This window comes from Trachurus japonicus, chromosome 12 (genome assembly GCF_045865225.1).
Source record: "Trachurus japonicus isolate A0001 chromosome 12, Traja_1.0".
Lineage (NCBI taxonomy): Eukaryota > Metazoa > Chordata > Actinopteri > Carangiformes > Carangidae > Trachurus > Trachurus japonicus.
The window spans coordinates 17,086,715-17,109,226 of record NC_140918.1 but is presented as its reverse complement, the minus strand read 5'-3'; the positions used below and the strand labels follow the sequence as shown (position 1 = coordinate 17,109,226).

Below are 22,512 nucleotides of genomic sequence, written 5' to 3'. Positions count from 1 at the left end.
GAAACCGTTTATTGTACTCCAGTGTGTGATCCCATTCGCTGCAAGGACACTCACACTATACACTCTACCACTATTGAGTGCGAGGGAGAAACATCTAATTAGAGCTGAAATGATTAGTCCGCTAATGATCCTTAATTATCACCCACAGTATTTTAATGATCAATACATAATTCTACTCATTTTTCAAGCAAAAATAACTAAATGCTTGACGAGTCAAGCTCCTCAGTGTTATATCACTGTAAATGAGGGTTTCAAAGGCTGGGCGAACAAGACACCTGAATACTTCACCTTTACTTCTGTTTGATAGATTATTAATCACTTTAACACGAAAACAACCATGTGATAATATGAGAAAGCAATTTGTCATGGATTAAATTAATAATTAGATGCAGCCCTACTTCTAAAAACAAAGTGGATCCTTCTGAACTGTTTGTGAGTCAAACGATATGTTGACATCAAAGATAAAATCATGCTCAGAAGAGGTGAAAAAGTGAAACATATTCAGAGTAAGATGAGAAATTCCCAGCATTTTTTTTTTATTTTTTTGCAGGGATTAGAAATCTGCCACATCTAAATCTGCATTAAGCAATAATTGGATATTATCATGGGATCAAATCAATTCCAATAATAATGTTTGCTTGTGCTGCCAGTCTCACTGAGAATAAGGATTCAGCTCTCTGCAGCTTTAAGCCGCTTTCAGCCCATTGTTTTGGTTTTGGTTTGTAGGTTCATGAAAAAAAAAAAAAAAAAAACCTGCGGGCAGCTGCTCCCAGCGCAGCAGCTCATACAAAGCAGCTGAACAGCATGAAATGGTGGAGAGCTGCGGTGAAACACATAGCTGATGAGATAAAAGTTTTAACTAAATCTAGATACTTTTCTCAAGAGCTGGTGAGCCAAACCAGAGATAAAAGAGCAATGAATTTAACACTTGAGATTGGATATGCGGTGAGAAACTGAATCCCAGCGATGCCCACGTTGCTCTGTTTCTGCTGCTGATGTGTAAGATGCCGAGTGTTTGCTCACACACTCACATAGAACTTGATAAGGGATGATATAGTATCAAGGCAGGCTGAAACACCAGATGAGACGCATCCATCTACTCAACATGTTGAATCTCCAGGGTAAAAACAAGATTAAAGCAACCGATTATAATGATGAGAGAATGCAACGACTGTTTGACAGTGATATATATGGATCTAAAGCTGCAGATCTGTATTAGACCTAAAATATAATAATTCATCTTTTAAGACGTGCTGCACAGTCCACCAGCTCCTCCATGTGCATGTTCTACTACCACATCTGTATGACTCTGTGCCTGCTCCTCTCTGTGCATGCACTCAAATGTGCAACTACACAATGACATGGGACTGTCCTCAGTAAATAGAGGGACAATTTATGTCTGCAGCTAAGTGTATCTAAAACCAAGGGGATGAGTTGTTGTCTCTCTAAAAAAAATTATATAGAAACACAGAAAAAGAAGAAACAAAATGACAAAACACTGGAAGATGTAAGCACACTGAAGTTGCATGAGCAGTGTTGTAACATGAGGAATGGCTGTGGAGGAAAACTGAGGACAAATGAGGAATTTATGTTGACACCAGAAACATGAATGCAAACAATTAATTAGACTGTTGTCTCTGGAGCTGCTAATTAGCAGATGCACTATTTCACCTGCAGGTCCTCTGCTCATTAAACTTTCAATATACAAAAGCTGAAGCTTACACTCAGTCTAACCTATTGATGAATAGCTTCAGTTTGCTATGATGATGATCATTGGAGGGGTAAAGGGTGAGTTATGTTTGTTTTAAACAACCACAAACCATCCACACAGATGCATAACTATATGACTTATTTATCTGTTCCAAATATTATATATTTTTTCTTTTTCTTTTCTTTTTTTTTTAAAAACAAAATTATATCCCAAAGAACATCAAAATTAACTCCTCCTAAATAGTCTGGAATGAATAATTTATTCTAATTATCTAAAATGACCTGTTAAACTGGTTTATGAGCATCTGCTGCTGCAAGAACTCTCATTTTAGGCAACCCACTTTAGTTTAAACTTGGAGAAGCCTCACAGGCATGACAGAGAGAAACTGAAATAGCCAATAAGGTCTTATGGCTTGGTTTGTCACTGCGCTGGAAGTGAGCCTCGTTTGCCATTCATCAGTGCAGCATATATTCTATGTCAGCATGCTGTGGAGGAGGTCGATATTCCGCCAAGGCAAATACATTTACATTTATTTATTGCAAGCCATTACAGAGACCCTGATCCGTGCTTTGGAGAACAGGCTCCTATTTTATTTCCCATCACACCAGCCTACAGCCTGGAACCAGGCGAGCTCACCCGTGCACTGGACTGCTGCTGCTGCTGCTGCTGCTGCTGCTGCGAGGTGTTAAAATTCAAGTCAAGTATGGAGAGGACAGCGTTTGCCTCTGACATCCAAAAGTAGGGTAAACTGAGCTTCCTCATGGAGCAGTGCGGGGAAGAAGACACATCACTGAAGCCACTTGTGACATCAAGTGGGAAAACTTCCCACCCACCATGTTCAAAAGTGATAGCAAAACTTACAACCCCTCCACATGCACAAGAGACAGCAAACTTACCACCCCCATGTCCAGCTGCTCGGTCGTCAGGGAAGGAGCCGCTCCAGTCACTGGTAAAAACCACAATATCGGCACCAGCAGCAGCAGCATCTCCGGAGAAATATTCCTCATCCACTTGTGAAGAACCAGAGAAACCATGATGCCCTATGACAGGCTGCTCCTGCAGGGCTCAGACACCGACCCCGACAGCTGCATCCACGGGATAAATCACACGCCGACGCTCCGGTAAAAAAAATTTGCCCGAATAAGTCTACCTCACTGTTGAGCGCAAACACATAAAACACATTAAAACCGGTAGCGGAGAAGATGGGATCTATAAGTTTGTTTTCCCCACAAAACGCCACTAGTAAGTATCGCCTAAGTGGTAACAAATAGGGGAGAAACAATGTGTGTGTTATTGTCCTAGATCAAGTCCATCAGAGGTGATATCCCTGCAGCGAGCGGCGCGAGCTCCTCTCCTGTTCCAGCACTGGAAAATGAAAGCAGCTGCGTGCGGTTTTGTCCCGAGCAGCAGCAGCGGCGGCGGCAGCAGAGACCGCGCGTTGACGCACACGCGCGCGCACGCACACACACACACACACACACACACACACACACACACACACACACACACACTCACTCAGTGGATGAGTACTTGGCCCGAAGGATTTAGGGAAAAGGAGGGAGCGAGTGAAAGAGAGCGAGAAAATGGGGGAGAGGGGAGGAGGGGTCCAGTGCGCTTTTCAGCCCACTTGGACACTTTTGAATTGATGACGCGCTCCGTGCGTAATTTGAGAGTCTCAAGGGTTAAGACCAAAGCCATAAAGTACAATGTCTTGTTGCTCTGGTGTCGTTATGTGAGGAATTTGTCAGAGTTAAGTGGATATGACTTGCCTTGGAGTGACTCCAGCTTTGAATCAGTAGCCTGCATTTGATTTTAAATTTAACGTGTGGCCTTAAAAAAAAGAGAAAGCGGAATTACAGGAAATTAATCAGGATGAATGAATCTTTTCCTGAAAAATAGGGAACATTATATGACTTGCTACAGGCTACTTGTTTGCCTCTGTTCAGTGTACAGTAGACCTGGAGCATACGATCTGGCGGTTAACCTGATCATGACCTGAATGCTAATCACCACCACCATCATCGTCATCATCATCACAACAGTGTCCAAAGACATGAGTCAGTCACTCATTTCCTAAGACCAGACTTAAAGGGCCATGGGGCAAAAATGAGATGTGATGCCTGATTGATCCCTCCAACCACAACCATCTGTCTGTATGTTGTGTATTCTATGTACTCTGTGGCTTTCAAGTAAAGAAATAAATAATATTTGACCCAATATAAACACAATAAAGTGTTAAGACTAGTCAGTCACATTATTATTCTGACATTGGCGATGACCTGACCTTTCCTTTAACTCCACCATGACGCTGACACTTGTGGGATTGCAGTGAAATTTGGTTCATATAGCCTAAGGCCAGGAACACACTGGATGTGTGTTGTGTGCATGGCGACTGTGGAATGTCTTGGTTTTTATTTCAGCGGCATGTTAACTCGCTAGAGCGGACTCAACTGCTCGTGCGACAAGTATATGACACACAGACGCTCATGCATTGTATTTGTGTGATCTGGTGATTCATCATCTTGCCTGTTTTACCACACGTGACGTTCCTTTCCCCCCCGACAGAAACAGACGGAATAATGACCTTGTTGATTGTCATATTGACTTCATGCCTCCAACTTTACATACAATAAGCTCTTGTCATTGTTGTCTGGTTCTAGGCTGATGTAGGAAGGGCTGGCAGTAGCAGCGACGTTGCAGACGCAAAACCGGTGTGAACACGTGCGTTTGTGTCACAGTCGCCCACCACGCACACACAACACTGGCAGTGTAAATGTAAACCCACAGGAGGAAATGAAAAACTTTGGTGACTCTCTCACATCATGAGGTCATCTTTTGGTTTATGCCAAATATTCCCTTGCGTTATTCTTCATAATTGCCATTTGTTGACTGAAACATGCTCACATGCTAACCTGAGACAATGGCCACGGTAAAGATTGTATCTGCTAAGCATTATGTTACCTTTGCCAATGAGAGCACTGGGTGTCTGTGGCCAATCATAGTATTGGAGTTTCAGTCTCCAGCTCCTCCGCTCCTTATGGCAAAATGTTGTGAACCCCAGAATAGGCTTCATGGTCAGTACAACACTTTGTTACCATGGGTTTCTGTGTGAATGAGATGCCTCACAAAGGCCACGCTCGGGCCTCACAGTGGCAGCTAGGATGGACTCTAAACCTTGTTGACAGTCAGGCTCCTTCTACCAAGACTGTGCCTCAAGATACTGTAATATAGCATCCTGGTTTAATGGCCTTGTTGTCACAAATTTAAAACTAATCAAACAACCACTTATCATAAACTAGTAAAATAGAGTCTCCATATGTGCCCCGAGTCCTGGGACAAATTTCCTGCTTTGACACGTTCATATCCTTAAATTTCACAATGCTTTTTATATTCTCAATGTTCCTGTCCTTATTCATCGTAAATTGCCCACGCAGCAGTAAAATACAGAGGAGACACATCTGTAATATCAACGAGGACATCCAATATGAAAACACAATCTTGTAAAGTCTTCACATGGCCTGTGGTAAATGCATTTCCAGTGAAAGGATCCAGTTTGAGGTGCAGCTTTATACTGTATTCAAATGTCCGCAGGGATAATCTTCACTTTTCAGAACATCATCATCTTTTATATATTCTTATATATCATATACGTCAATGTGTTATTAAATAGCTCTATTTGTAATTTTAAAACAGAGCTCCCTATGTGTGTTTAATAATCATCTGATATTTTTGGCCTGGTCTGAGCTGAGTTTTGAGAGTCAGAACTAGAGACTAGAAGGGATGGAGAAACAGAAATGTGAAGAGGTGAGGGAAGAGGGAGGAAGTCATTTTTCAGTCTTGAAACTCTGAATGCAGTCTCCACTGACTGTCTTGTTGCTCTTTCACTGCATCACCAATGAGAAATCTCAAACCAAATCACAACAAAAGGTCATTCAATTATTTCCCCTCGAACCTCAGTTAATCACTATCATACATACTTTATCGACCCCCCTGCCCTTTGAGAGCATGTAAAGATGTCAATCAAAAACACTTTCAAGGAAAGCAAATGCTACAACTGATACTGTACTACTAATACAGGCTTTCTATTGAAAAGTCGGCAGCGAGGATTCAAAGTTGAATTATATCCAATTAAATGTACAAATCAGCAGAAGCTGGGTCACTGAAGTAGAAAAACTGCATATGTCTCTGAAATGCAAAGATGTTTTATTTTGTACCCCTCATTACATTTCTATTTCCACCATATATGAGGAAACATCAGAGGAAAACACAAAACAATTTGCTAGCTGCAGAGATAATTATGACATGAAACAGTGGTTTGAGCCAGCTCCTTGTGACAAACGAATAATATACTTATTGTGTATGTGTGTGTGTGTGTGTGTGTGAATACTATTTAAATCCACCTGTGATGCAATGAAGGAGTATACCGCAATGACTAACAATCACTATGAGCTACGTGTTGCATATTAACAATGTGACTGATCGCTTGATGTGCCAATAAAAGGAGAATTCCAATTCATCATGCTCTCCTTCTTGATAAACACAGACACACATGTGCAGATGTGCACACTTCTTCCACTTCTTATTCTGATCCATTACAGCAGTCATTCATCAAGGGTCCAGAGGACAAAGACATGAAAAAATATGTTCTTTACTCAGCAGCATTAAGTTCTGCTAAAGGCCTAAAATTCCTAACCTTACTTCTTCCAGTCCCAGTCGCCAGAATATTATGATAATTGTCACATCTGAATATATTGTGTCCTCAAGCATATCTTCCGGCAAAAAAAAGAAGCTTCAGTTATTCGGTTTTATATTAACAGAAGGTTAAAACATTCGTTTACTCATCTCGGTCTGCTGTGCACTTTACCTGACGTGTTTCCACATCGTCTGAGTGTTAGCCAGAAAAATTTAGCTCATTTTCTTTGGTCAGATTGTATAATTAAAGCTCATTGTGGACGTGGACGTGAGCAGACTTGAGGTTTGTTGCCTGCTATCCTAACGCATGAGCTGTAATATTTGTTGCATCACACGCTGCTGGTTGTAGACCTCTTGCAGTGCTGATGATAAATGGATCTAAATGAATCTCGTCAATTTTTTCTGTTCCATCAATGTGAGTGACATGAATGTTTTTTTTGTGTTTCTTACAGTGGGATGTTGTTTGAACATGGAGACAGTGTTTGATAATTGCTAATAAGTTATTGAAAGCATTCTTATGTCAAAACAACACAAATGAATCTGTTTCCTTTTATTCCCGTCTTTCATGTCATTGTGTGTGTGCATTTGCTGAATAACAAGGAAGGCCCAGTGGAATATGAATGCAGCCTCAGAATAGGGATGATTGAACACCTTGTCATAGTAAAGTTAAATAGGCACATAGATAAAACTCCATATAGTATGTGCTCTGCACTTTGAGGATCGGAGCAAGATTACAGTTTTTTCTAATTGCTAAAACACAATTTTGCAAAATAGGCTGATTTTACAAATACAATTCACAAAACCACACACCCAAACTGCAACATACCTCATATATCCTGCAAAATGAAGCATCTATCTATCTATCTATCTATCTATCTATCTATCTATCTATCTATCTATCTATCTATCTATCTATCTATCTATCTATCTATCTATCTATCTATCTACTGTATCTATAAGTGCAACATGCACAGCAGATATATTTGAGTGAACAGAAATATGCTCATAAAACGGTAAACTGAAAAAGAAAATTGATGAAGAAAATATAGATATAGAACAACTTTCACCCTTCTCACCCTCCCTCTTCCTCTTCCTCTCTCTGCAACATCTTCCATTGTTGTAAAAAGAAAAAAAAGGTGTTCAGGCACCTGTGGTCTTAGTGCTTACTTCCTGATTGAAGTGGTAACAATTATCCATTGAGGTGTGGCCAGGTGGCACATACATTGGCCAATTGGCTCATGTAGTGTCATTTTGAATGGCAGTGTTTTGAAATGCCAAACATGTGACTTTATGTCAGATTGTTGAGTCTTATGCAGAGAACCATGTTCAATGCATTTAAAAAGTGCCATTTTGAATTGCAAAATGTGTGTAAAGCAGAAAATGTGTTTAAAGTTTTGGAGACTTGAAAAGAGGTTCTGCTCTGTGTGTCAGTTCAAATATTTGTGCTATGCATGCCATTTTAGTGTGTTAGCAAAAAACTGTAATGTGGAGACTTGGTTCAATCAAAGGATGTTCCCATCAACTTCACACACTCTCTGTGGTGCTGAAACTTTTCTAAAGACTGTTGACAAACATTTATGCAAAAACCCATCTACAGTATATAAATTAATACAATTCATTTTTATAGATAAGAGTTGACATGACAACATATCTCACTGTATAACTACACCCCAATTAATCATGTTGGAAATCATCTTGGACCAATCAGATCATTTGGCAGCAACTTGAAACCTGGCATCTGTTTGCATTCCCACCCTGTTTCCATATGCTCACGATTTTGACGAAAAGTGCTATAGAAATCCAATATGACAGAGGGTGTTGGGGGGAGGGTTAAAGACTCCTAACCATAGTTAAACTTTAAGAAACCAATTTATTCTCTGAAATCCATCTAAATATTGATCATTTGTTCTCTTCCTGGGCTGCGTCTCCTGTTCTATTCTAGCATGTAGTTGTATTTCCCCTCCAGCATACACTGCCATGCATAAACAGTGTACAAACTTAAGTTGGTTAAATGCAAATCGTCGCCCATGGGAAGTTTGAATGTAGTGAGCTGTGTTCAGCATGCCAACATGCGTGAGTTTCACTGCTGGTAATGTTTCCAAAACATTTGTTCTGTTTGTCGATATCTTTCTGGACAGTAAAATAAATCATGGTCGTGGTTATGGATGAGTTGCAATTAATCAGCCTCATATGGTGTACATGTGTGTTTGTGTGGGTGTGTTATGCGACGCAGCTGAAATGCATCCTTCCACTTCCAAATTTCGCCTCTCCGTCCCCTCAAAGTCTCTCTCATCCAATCTTACTGTCACAGACTCACACACTTTGATGTACAGTTCTCGTAAGTCCACGAGAGCTCCAGGCCGCCCCGCCATTAAATCTATTGTGGAAACGCATGAGGGCTCTCCCGCAGACTTTCTCCGGCCTTTACAGTATGCGCACTGTTCTGTGGGTAGATTTTGCTTGAGGACATATTCCATAATTCATACTAGCGTTTCTCTATGAGTGTGGAGGAAGCCCAAAAAACAAATAAACATAAAGAAAACAGAGAGCTGGCGAGAAGATATCGAGGTCTGTGTGTACATATACTGTCAACATTTGTCCGTTGCCAGCGGTTAGTTTGTCCGTAGTGTGTTTCTTTAGCTGTGCGAGCTAGCGGTCCAGACTGAAATATCTCAGCGGCTTCTGGATAGCTTGATTTTATACTGACATTCATGATCTTGAGATGATGAATGCTACTGACTTTGGCCACTTTTCATCTGGCACCACCATCAGCAGGAGGTTTAATTTTGTAATTTAATTTGTCCAATATCTGGGCCAATTCACATTATATTTGCACATAACTCAACACTGTCACACTTTTGTCTGTAAACAAAAAAAGTAATGTAATTTTTGAGATTATATTTCAGAAGACAAAGGCTGTATTGATGACTTAAAGCAGAAGTAAGCGATATTTTAGTGTTAATTTAAGTCTTAAATAGTTATATCTTCCCACAGCAATCACTTACATAGAGTGTTTGGACAGAAACACGGGTCTCTCAGTCACTCTGCTCTGCGCCGAGGAAAAAACTTTTCTCGTATCCTACAAGTTTTATCCAATGAGGAGAGAGAACGGCATGAAGGGCTGTGTGTGCAGCCAAGGGATGCGCGTGAATGTGGTGACGTAGGGACGAGGACCAATAGATCCATGACGAGGGCGGGGGCTGCTAACTCCATCGGCTGACAAGAAGTTATGGTGCGTTCAAGGCAGCCCGTAACTCGTGTTTTTCCGACCTGTGAAGTCGTACCAGTTCGATCTGCTACGAGTTCACGGGTCGGAAGTTACGAGTGGCCGTTATAGTGACTTTCACAGGTAAAACAGGTCGGAAAAACACGAGTGGGTTGCCTGGAACGCCACAAAGTCGTAAGTTGTGACTTGAAGCTGTAATTTACGGTTTCAAAAGCCGGCCTGGAATGCAGCATTAGCCAAAACGACCGGATCGCTTACTTCTGCTTTAACCTTACAGTGCATTTTTTTTCCTCTTCTGTCTGTCTGCTGCTTGATTTCCTTCAGAGTCTGCTGTCCAGTGTTTTTCTCCATGAATGAATGGTGGCAGATTCTGACTGTCATGTGTTCACCATCCATGACGGCAACTACCCTCTAAATTGTTCCCTGTTTACAAGCACTTGAGCACAGTTCCACCTACAGCTGTAGGAGCCACTTCCTATGAAGGGGGAGTAGACTGGATATATAGAACTCCAATTCCCCCTCCACACTGGCAGTGTTTGTGTGCGGACTCCAGCACATTAAGTGTCATTCTTATCCAATTATCCTTAAGTGGGAGTGGGTTATAAAGCCCTTCAAAACTGGAGTGTGTGTACATCACACTCCCAGAGATGTGCACACGTGATGAAATTAGAAGTTATATGGTACTTTTTGTGTATCCAAGAAGCATATGTGTTGCTTTTAAAAAAAAAAAAAAAAGATAAGATAGATTACCTTTTACATTACAACATTTATTTGATTCTGTGATATTTAGTGTAACAGACTGTCAGTGTGTTTATACTCTCACTCTTAATTAAGAGACCCTCCACATCCATGAGCGTGACTCAACAGAGAGTTACCCAGCACAGACTGGTTGTGTGTGTGTGTGTGTGGTGGTGGAGGGTCACTACACTCCACCATGCAGGAAACTGTCACCATGCATGCCGGTAGACTTCCTGCTTGCCCAACTGTGTCTTACAATGTGTTGCATTTAACTCAAAGTGAATTTAGTTTTAATATTTTAAGCGTAACTTTTAACTTCACTGCTGCCATGTGAGGACAAAATGCACCAAGTCAAAGTTTCATGTACAACCCCCAAAATTTCATCAGTGTGGTAAAATGGAGTTTACATGTGGGATGTTTGCTCCATTTGCCTGCATGTTCTAGTGTTTCCTTTTAGGTTGCAAGTCAAAACCAGTGCATACTCACTGTACTGGGGTTTAATAGTTTCCTATACTTCACTTGAATAATGCAATCTTACTACATTTTTTTTCTCACCCTTTCTAATCCATGTCTGATGTCAGAGGAAAGTAACAGTGCTAAACACAAGTGAACCTCACTAAACTGTATTAACTAACTATATTAGTTTAGTTCTGCCGCATTAAGAGGTTTATGTTAACTTTCCATCTTTGCTTTATATCTACTGCATCTCCAGTCCTCACCATCTCTGTGCTCTCTGCTCTAACCCGGTTTCATTATTATTTTATCATAAGGAAAATAAGGTTTAATATAGGTTTAATATTATACAGTTCGCAGTCAAATAACCACGGCACAGCCTCTGTCTTTAACTTGTGCACAGTGATTTTGTCAGGAGAGGTCCTGGTTTTATAACCAGGACCTCTCCTGACAAAATCACTGCAGAGGATTTGTGTCAGTCGTGTTGATTTAACTGTCCAAAAGTAGATTCGAAGAAAATCCATACTTTTATGATAATAAGCCAATTTAATTCAATTGTAATTTTGCTTTTGTTGTTGATAAACACATATTTGAAAGCAGTGCTCTGCAGCTACACTCCTGAAAAACAAAATTATGAGTAAGAGCTGATTTCTGTGGCCTGTAAGACTGCTCTGTCTGCTCTGGGATCTGGTAGGCTGGATGATTAATGAGGCTTGGTAGAATAAGGGCAGGGGAATATAGGCAGGGCCTGGACAGTTTCTGTCACTTGGTGACCTCACTCTAGTTATGAGAAAGACCCAAACAAGTGTCTGGATGTATCATTCATTAAACAAAACCCACAACCTCTTCAATTTCACTGAGATGTGTTCTAAAGCTGTTATATAACTCTTGTTGTCAGGAACCATAAAGATGGCTTTGTTCAGACGTTAAAAGAAAGACAAGACATAAAACTGATGGCGTAAACAAATGAGTGCTTCACTGCAAAGAACAACAGAGAGGGAAAGCAAAGCTGGAGAAGTGCCACTTCAGTACATGGAGTACTGTATACTCCTCTCACAGTGAAAACAAAAATCATTTGAAAATGGTTTGTGTAGATGAGGGTGCTCTATCTATCTATCTATCTATCTATCTATCTATCTATCTATCTATCTATCTATCTATCTATCTATCTATCTATCTATGCAACATGCACAGCTAATTTGCGCCATCACCTGCTCCTGTTTTCCACATTTTCTTTTAAAGCTAAACCCATTAATCATATGTTATTCACATATTACTGTGTGTTGGTCCGTGCACACCCCTGTGATGTTTCTGCCTTGTATCCAGTTTTGATGCGATTGATTTATTATCCCACTGTAGCTCTGAAAAACAGAGATTCACATCAGGTACCGAGGTGTTCCCTCAATCACGCCACTATTAATTAATGACCGAATTGATATAATTAGGGCTCTGAAGTGGATGTATAGTGTTGTACTAAATTATTCAGTACAGGTTACACTTGATGTAAAAGAATAGGGGAGGCTTCAGTTGTGCCACTGTGATAGTCATGTTTAATTCATGGATCTCTCCAACTGCTTGATTTCATACAAGATGCAGCTCACTGGGCTCTGTGTTTGCTCCTGTGAGGTTCTGCATGTGTGAAATGCATATTGATCTCCAAATGTATTTGTGATTAGTGGCAATAGTATGATTAGGCCGTTGATTAAATCTGTAACAGCCTCGCTGCCGCACTGCATAATGAAATCTGATATCCCGGCTGAAAGGGGGCCACATGCAGACAAGCAACATTATAGCTGTAAAAAAGATGAATGTCCGGAGGTCTGGCATCTACCCTCTCCCTCTCCTTTGTTCCCTCAAGTGTAAAAAAAAAAGCCAGCAGATATTGGATAGTGAAATGAAAGAGGCCAAGAGGTTGTGTGGGCAATAGATATGCACCTTTCCTCCGTCCATGTTAATCAGACTGGAGAATGGTCTCGATGGTCCCTCCTGCCCAGAGGCTCTGTGAGAGTTGTGTCCTAGACTGGGGGTGGTTTTCTGAAACTGTGCCCGGGGCTTGCCCTACACCTGCCTGGAGGTAATCTTTTCCTTCTCAGCCTCCATGTTCCTCCAGCTGCAACACAATGGTGGTACACAGAATGAAAAACAACAAGTAGCTGATACCTTGCAACAAGTGATTGTTTGTGTTTGTTTCTGGATCCAGACATGGTTCTGCTTTGTCTATTTACAGTTCCCCTCAGTCGCTTTGCTACTTTTCTCAGATCAGAATCTAAATTCTCAAAACTACTCGTTCAGCCTCGCCATCATCTAGTCACTTGTGCACATCATAAAACCAATTTCTCATTATTTTTAACAAATTGCAAATGCTTTGGCACATTCATGCAAATGATTACGAACAATTGTCTGCTGTTTCCTACATTATTAAATGCTTATCTCATGTTGATCAAAATGCATTGCAAAAATGTATTAACAGTTGTCATCTGTCATGGATATTGTCTATATATATATATATATATATATATATATATATATATATATATATATTTCAACTAGCATTTTCTTTGTAAATAAAGTGTTAGTCCAGTTAGTTCTATGAAATAGCACAGAGGTGCAGCTCACGTATCTCCAACAAGTAAGCCAATCTAGACCGAGCACAAAACAGTTGACAGAGAGGAAAACAAGGCCATGAGCACTTTCTCTGAAATAAGGGTCACAGTTGTGGGTTATGTTCTCAATCATGACTGTGCAGTGACCAAGGCGGGTCAAAGGGTGCAGCTGAACAACTGTATTGTCAATCATCCAGTATGCACTGTACTGCAATACTGTATATAGTTGCCATCATACTTCACATAACAGCAGCCCACTTTCCATGAAAAAAAGGCCAAGCTTATAGAAATGACATACTGCAAGAATAAGATCAAAAATAATATAAAAACATATACATTATGTGGCAGGTCTGCCGCTGAAGGCCCCACTAGGATTCAGAGAAGCACAGTACAGAAACACAGAATTTGTTGCCACCATTATCCCTGATCCTCTACCCCACACACAGCGCCCTGTGCTGGGCCGCCTGGCTGACCGGCCTCCCTGCAGCTCTGGAGCTTTGCTCGGCACTGCTAATAGTGGCGGCGCCAATCGCAGATGCCATGGGACCGTCGGTACCGGCGCCGCTCCTAGTGGCGAGCAAAGCTCCAGAGCTTTAGGGAGGCTGGTCGGCCAGGCGGCCCAGCACAGGGCGCTGGTGTGTGGAGGAGATGAGCAGGGAGACTCTGGGTCTGGAGCTCAGCGGAGCCGCGGGGCACAGTGTGTAGAGCGACTCAGGCTGCACCGGCAGCACCATTCATCCTTTAGACATTTTTCTACTACTTCAATTAGTTTAGAAACATTATTTTAAGGTAAAAACTGCTGATACAGCAGAGTTTATGTTGAACAGGTAATCTTTGGTTTTTTATTGTGGAAGTTGTGACTGTGAATCCCACATTTTTACTCCGCATACAAAGTCGGCGCCATGTTTGGTTTCTGCTGGCAGACTTGTTGCTCTGCTCTGCTGAAGGAGGTGTGTCGTTAGGAGGCTCTGAGGGGAGGGCCATACGAGCTCGGAGGGTAGGGGTGTGTGTGTGTGTGTGTGTTGGGGGGTGAGGGGGATGTGTGGGGGTGGGGACTTTTTTCAAATCTTTCTCATCGTAGACCATAGCTTTAAAAGGGGCAGAAGGCCCCTTTTTACACTTCAACAGGCATGGGCTTTTTGCACCATGGTCACAACAAATAATGCCATTAGACTAATGGAGATACAGAGTGCTTGTTTGTTTGCATCTCAGGTTTCAGCAGGGTGCTGAAAATACACCAGACGAGCTGTATACAATGTGCCATTTGAAAGGACTGATGATGGAGTGAAGGGGCTATAGTACCAGCATGTCTATGTGCATACAGTACATGACAGTGTGATGCAAAGGTGTGTATGTATGTAGATGTGCTACAAAACACACAGCAGCTCTTTACCTTCTTAGTGTCCCTAATGACCACAGGGGTCTGATTTAAGATGATTTACCAAAGTCAGTGGCAATTTGGGATAATGAGTGTCCAGCACTCAACACCACCAGACTGCGTGTGACCCACTACAGGATGGATACTGTTGGGATTACTCCCATCCTACACCCCATTCCTTAACCTCACCAGCCACATACTAACATCACCCTGCTGGCTGCCATGGATGCAGCAAGTGAGGACATCACAGCAGAGGCCCGAACAAGCTGGATAAACTTTCCAAAAGGGTTCTCTGGAAGATATCCACTGAAATATGGATTACAATCTGTGGCATGAGTGGTAGGAGTATGAAGAGGTGGAGAAAGCCTCTACTCAATTTTCCTACATCACTGCATGTACAGTACATGTGTTTTGCCTGTAGTGTTTCCTTTTGATCTATAAATAAAACAAGTATTGAGAGTATGAATCTGAATCTTCACAATGAAATTACCACATACAGTAATATGTAACTTTGTACTGTTAAAATTGGTATGTGCCATATATAGAAAATCATCTTGTGAATCTAGCTGTAACTGCTTTGCAACTGGGCAATTTGAGGAATGGACCAAAGCAACTAAGAAAAAGTGTTGTGAAACTGATTTATCTGATGTGCACATGTTAAGCATTGCTTTCTCTGCCTACTGTATACAGTATGTATGTGTGTGGGTGGAGGAGGGGGGTCTTGGCTTCATTTCTCCAATGTTAATAAGTGTCAGTGCAGAAAGGGCCAGTTAGTATCGCCTGCTCTCCTGCAGCTCAATGGTTCCGTGAACCTGACAGTTAATAAAGAGCTGCACCATGGGGGATGCAGCCAAACAATACATCATGAAAGCAATGTTCTAGTCTTTTCTGCTTCCCTTCCTGTTTCCCCTTCACCCCCCTTTCATCTCCTCTTCACATCATACATCCTGCCATCACATCACCTGTCAGGTTGTTGATCTAACACTATGTCGGCACTACTACATTATCATTTTAAGACAGCATTTTCAAAATCTCCATCTAAATGAACACTTAAGCACCGTATAAGAAATTATCTCAGCCCACACAATTACACCAGATAGCACATACATATCTGAGGTTGAAGCAGTCTAATCTGCAGCTGATTAATTGCAAAAGACCATTACGGAGTAGGAACAGCAAAAACAGTTGAAGCATTTAATGCAGAATTCATCTGCATCTTCAACAGCTCACATCATCATTGCTAAGGTCTCCAAGGCAACCCCAGAGTTTCCCCAAAGTTTCCACAGCTCTCAAAAACTTCACAGTAGTATGGACAGGAGGTGAAAACATGGTGAAAGAGTTGTAATTTAGATTGAAGGTGTATAATGTGGGTAGTCTATATGTTATGTCACTTCCAAGACATTGAATAGGGATTGTTGTCTTTGACTATTAAGGCAAAAAAAACATTTTTATTCCGACTTTTGTCTATCCTCTTTGTTGTGCTGCCTCCAGCTGAGCTGACAGAGGAAATGCACTACCATTTTCAATAAATAATTTATTTGTGTTATAAACACAGCTCAGAAATTCCTTTGTTAATAAATGGGAAGAAAAAGAAAGTGTGAACAACACAGATGAGCCCTTGTTTATGCACCAATGTGTTCAGTAGCTGAAAAATGAAAATACAAGAAACAGTTGAAGGCTTGGTTGTGTTGAAATTTTAAAACTTTCGATTGTATTTTTTTTTTTTTTTTAATATTCACTTTTGATTGATTCTGGCTTGTTCAAAATATATAAAATATTCCCAGATTTTCATCTGATGAATGAAACCTAAAAAAACATAACGAGCCCAGGAATCAGCTAAAGGCAGTCAGAGGATTGTTAATGGTGTTCAGCAGGTTCTGTTTTACATGACTTTTAAATCCACAATGGACAGATACATCAAGTGTGAGGAATTTGTTCATTACATTGGAAACATGCACAAACCCTTGCTTCTGACATTCAAGTACAATTAAAGTGAATAGAGAGCATATTTTGCCCACACACACAAAAAAACAAAAACAAATTTGTGACCAACTATCATGAAATGGAGTCTTCAAATTGTCGTCACTTGCTACTTACCTCACAAAACAAGGGATGCTATGGAAAACCACTTGAAAGACTGAACAAGCAAGCAAATAACTTGAATTACCTTACTGTTGGATGCCTCTGCCAACCAACAAATATGGTCACAATACCAATGAATAACGATCAGGGGTCTTTTTGCAGAACGTGATGATGTCACAGATAAGTTGCCCTTTGACCATTTGGGCATAAAACGGTCTCCCTTAAAGGAGAACAATGCAACTCCTTTCGCTTTTTCGCTGTGATGCTAACCCCCCCCCATATGCATTTGTTTTCAACGAAGCCAATGATAATGCAATCTGTGGATAACATTATTTATCATGTATTTATCAATGTGTATTTGTGTAGTCTTATCTGCAGGGCTTGACATTAACACCCACCAACCCGCCAAATGCCAGTAATGCAGCGCAGTCCCCGTGACGTCTGCATGTGCATCACAGGTGCTTTGCATAATATATACAGTATATAGTTTTAAGGCCCCCAATACTGTTATTTGAAGCATGGAGTGTTTTTTTTCATGATTTCAAATAGCATATTCTGCAAAAAAAAAAAAAAAAGAAGATTTTTCTTTGTTTACATGACTTGTGCCGACCGACTTGTTGCTGGTTTTCTGGTGGCTGGTAACATTTATGTAATCTTGATTTGAGTGTCCAGAGTGGTCATTTACATTTAAAAAGGCTGTAAATCTAGTTCAAGTAAACATACCATAGTCAGCTTTAATCATATTAAACATAATTTCCCAACAACAAAATTGTGGCTAGTGAAAATGCTGAGTGGCTAGCAGTACCGGTTCACCCAATACGCACACTACGCACGTTGCGTAGGGCCCCGCAAAATAATAGAGGCCCCGTGAAAAAACAAAACAAAACCTGACGACGTGACCGTCCGTTGCGCACGTGTTGGCCTACCGGATTCCTAGCAAGACAGCGTTTAGCACGCCACGATGAAGCAGAGTTATCCCTCAGGGAATTAAGGGGGAAGAAACAGCTGACAATGACCTGCGGGAACAGCAGTCAGGTAACTCTCCTCTCCGGGTGGGAGAGTGGGAAGGACTAGTCCGTGTTTGACCTACATTAACAGAGCGCTGAGCCCTGGGTGAACCCCGGTCTCTGTGTGCGTCTTGCTGGCTTCTATGATTTTAGTTGTAGTGTAGTTACAACTGCACTTACACAAAATGGAAAGTAATGGATAAATATTGACTAAGATTTAATTTTGTTGCTTGGATACAGACAAATATAGATGCAGATATCTTAGTGAATTAAACAAAACTTGTGAAATATTGTGACAATGGTGCTAAAAAATATATATATAATAAATAATAATATACATAATTACCTACATTTGAAGTATATTAAAGTAAAACAAGTGCAGCCAATTTGATGGAGCTGAATTAATAGTAGCCTTATCTATATTTTAGTTTTATTTAATCGTGAGTTATTTCAAACATTAACATGCATGCCCAACATGTAAGACTGTATGATTGTTTGTTTACACATTTAGTTTGATTTGTTCTGAATTTATTCTTAGTTAGACCAACAGTGCAATATGTTTAAAGGGGGATAAGTGGAAACACTGGGTGTCAGGTGCGACTGTTGAAAGTTTTTGGGGTTCAGTTAGGCCCCTTAGCAGAATTTTGCCTAGGGCCCCATGGAGGTCTGAACCGGCTCTGGTGGCTAGTAACTCTGGGAAACCAGTAGCCACAGTGGCTGGTGAGCACAAAAGTTAATATCAAGCCCTGCTTATCTGTCATAAACAAGAGATTACGGGTTATGTGTTGTGGTGCTGCTGAGATGAGAACTGGGACATTGGGGCGGAGGCGCTAATCTTGCAAGGTTGATTTTCAGTCAAAAAACCCCAGGTGGATGGCAGAGAGCCTCCATTCTCCCAGTAACAAGTCACCTAACCATCACAATTACTCCAAAGCTGTAATAATTTAAACCATCTTGCTTGTCTCTAGTCCACATGAAGTCACAGGTAATATGGAGCTGAAACTTACATTGTGGAGCCGCTGACAAAGGAGAACAAACATCCAGGAAAGGCAGACAGAAACCAAGAACGCTGAGGTATAGTACTCATAGATGGGGACAGAAAGCTGAGGTGATTTACAGGCTGATGACGAGGCAGGTAAGTCCAAGACACGTGAGGCAATGAGAGGTTATTTCAAAGGTGTGTGCTGGAAAGTTTTGCATTAAAAGGCAAACAATCTGGCAAAGGCTGAAGAGAGATTTAAATAGAATTCTTGACTGGAGATGAGAGGCAGCTGTGCACAGGTGAACAGAGTTAACTGATGAGGTGGGCGTGGCCAGTAGGTTGAGTAAAGCAGAGGCGGGTTCAAGACCACCATTTTGAAATTTAAAATCCCCATCATTTCTCATTTTGGAGAACTTTGATGAACAACTTAATAGGATCAATCAAGACGACAGGTTCTGCTTTGCTGCAGTACTAAGCCAGCAGACTTCTTTTCTTAGGTACTGTCACCTTCTCTGCAGGCGGTCGTGGGCAGATTGTATTATCTTCCCATGTGTCTCTTGCGGGTTGATGCGAAATAAAGTTCTAATACATTTAACTTGGGTTAGGGTATAGGAATAGGTATATTAGTTTAAAAGAGATTACTCAAATGTCTTCAAAATTAAATCATGGTATTATCAATTTAAAAGTAACAAGAATATACTGAGGCACTTCTGTTGCTTCATTTAGTTGGTTTGGACTCAGCTGGTAGAAATAAAAGACTCTGTGCAGAGACAAAAGAAAACGTTACTTGGAGCATGTGGCAAAGAAAAAATAAAGAACATGCAGATGAAAATGATAGAGAGAAAGGAAATGTAAAAACAGCAAAGTGGCATGTAGCCAAAAAGAAATGTGTGAAGTGATTACAGCAATTTTATTCCCTAGGAACTTTTGAACCATTTCATCTCAAGTTACAAACCTTTATAAACCTAGTAAGAATAAGAACAAGAATAAGAATAAGAATAACATTATTCATCCCAAAGGGAAATTAGTGAAAAGGAGAAATGAAATAATGGTGAATAGGGAATAAAATGAAAGAAAAGAAAAGAAAAGAAAAGAAAAGGGAATAATAGTGCTAATAACAACATAAAGGAATAATACCAATGAAGACTTCAAAAACCCAATTTAGCATAATTAAGTGGTTACTTGATCAAACAACATAAGGGTATCTGAGCTACTGTACATGGTGGTCCTAATAATTACATTATTTTGAGTGTTTTGAGGTCTGTCACCTCGTGTGAAGGACACTGACTGTATTGTATGTGGGTGGAGCTATCACACAGAAAAACTAAAGAAAGAGTTAAAATACTCCTTGGCCCATTTAGTCCATTTGTTCCTGACGATTAAGCCACAGGTTCTCATCAACATCACTTTGGATGTTTTCCCTGGCAATGCACCTAGGGAAAAAATGCCGTTCATGGCATATCCATCCCTGCACATATTGCCAGGCAACCAGCATTCATTGCCTCCAGGTGGGACATCTGGCCATATGGCTGGTGATCGTACTCCTTCTATCTCCAAGCAAAGAGGAATTCCTGAGTGGAGTTGGGAAAAGGAGAGTATACAGGGAGGGAAGGATTGCATCATCGTATGGGATTGTGCTGCAAACCATTCACTTACAAAGCCAGAGCTGTGGAGGGCAACACTGCCCCAAATTATGAGTATGAGTCAAAACCGCCCTCCCTCACTGTGTGAAACCAGCCTTTCATTCGGTGCATCAAGAAATGTGATGACATGTTCTGTACTGTATGGGCCCATAGCTGGTACTTGAGAGCACATGAGGATATTGATGTCCCTCTGGCCTGGCACTGTGATGGTGACCACGTTCCACATAGTGCTCCTTCTGCAGCTCCTTGTTTATGAGAGGCTAATTTCGGCTGATTGAATATGTGATGTGCCGCTTTACCTTCAGCTCAAATTATGAAGCATACTGGATACTTTACTCTTCACAAACACTATAAAGCTGCTTCATTTTGACATGGTTTTGGTATAAGGACTCAATCAGATAAAGTCATGCTGAGGATATGAAACAACTGTGTGCACAATATGTCTCAACTTTTACCTAATCCAGCCTCTCTGAAGGAAACTTTTTTTTGTGGCCCTAAAGCCACACCCTCTTATTGTTGTTACTTGCAATTGGTCACTTTGATCCATGTTTGGAAATTGTGATTCATGATTACCAAATTACTTCTATGAGATGTGATAGAATAGGTGTTTTCCTCTTCGAACAGTTCATCGACACTGTAGTAGACTTTGGAGGTCTTACTGTTCCAACTGTTTTTAAAAATGGGAGAAAAAATATGTGTGAGCCCCGTGAAAAGCTGTTAACACATTTGCTGTCCAAGTAAGTATCAAGCGGATCTCACTTTCATTAAGCGTGTCTTTGCAATAGAGAAGAACTGCATTCACTCCTGATTGATTTCGACCCGTTATTCATATGCAAAATACCCACATTATTAATTCCCAGATTTTTCATTTGATAAATGACACCTGAAAATAATGAGGCCAGGAATCAGATGAAGGCAGTGGTTGAGAATCACAGGGTTGTTAATGCTGCTCAGGCAAAGGATTTGGCAGCTTTACACGCTACAACAGAAAGACGACAAAGAGGTCCCATTTTTACACGTCCCTTAAAGCTAAACTAAAGCTACAATCACCGAATGGACTGGGACATTGAATGTTTGAGGAAATTGTCAGTTACTTTGAAGATAAAATCATATCTTAAGAGGAGAATTTAAAGTAGCTATCCTATAAAAGATTCACAGATTGTTCATTGTGGTAGATTGAAAAACATCTTTTCACATAATGCTTCTTGTCTCACAGAAAGGCCATGGAGGCGTGCTACAGAAAACAATTAGAATGACTGACAACAACCAAGTCTATAAATAAATGATAAAATGAAGCTTTTTCATGTCCAACTAACTGCCAGATCTCACCTTCCTGTGAACCCTTTGAAAGATCCAACAAGTATATAACACATAAAAACTCTTCTCAAATGAAAAACATCTCAATTTTGGACCTTCTCTGACCTTTCAAACCTTTCCATTAAAAATGCACAGGTCTGACTTCAGATTATTCTGGCCCCAGTAGTGATAGGAACTGCAGAAATCTTCCAGGACACATACTATATGCTGAACAAACCTCATCTGAAAAATAACTGTGCACCCTGTCATTAATAATGTCTAGTCTATACACACTTCGAAGGTTGTGTTAATATTATCTTCTACTACCAATGTTTTTTCCAGTGTTGTCCTGCTCTGAGAAACATGCAGTGTTTTCAGCATTAGACTGACCTTCACACCAACAAGTACAAACATCAGAGTGAAAATAAAACCAAACAAGATGTTAATAATCTATGTCAAACCATTCTTATTTAGGAGATTAGTCTTTGTAACTTGGGATTTCATTCTTGCGCTAATCTTGTTTACAACCCATCGTGTTCATTGTGTTCAAGTCTAAGATGCTGACCAAGTAATCACAGGAAGACGTGGTTCTGTTTTCTAAACAGGCCCTTGAATCCAACACAATAGACTTAGTATTCCCTAAATTTAGAGAAAGACTGCTGTCATTAAACTGCTCGCTGATCTCACTCACAAATTTTGCC

At 40.7% G+C, this 22,512-nt stretch overlaps 1 protein-coding gene across 1 annotated transcript in view; it reads right to left on the bottom strand.

Moving 5' to 3' along the window:
• Positions 1–3,112, bottom strand: part of LOC146977393 (matrix metalloproteinase-17-like) — a 65,242-nt gene extending 62,130 nt beyond the window's left edge. Inside the window, exon 1 of the mRNA XM_085793627.1 lies at positions 2,608–3,112. Coding sequence (XP_085649753.1) covers positions 2,608–2,745 — 138 coding nt within the window. The 5' untranslated portion in view covers positions 2,746–3,112. The remainder of the gene's footprint in view (positions 1–2,607) is intronic.
• Between the last annotated feature and the right edge of the window lie 19,400 nt (positions 3,113–22,512).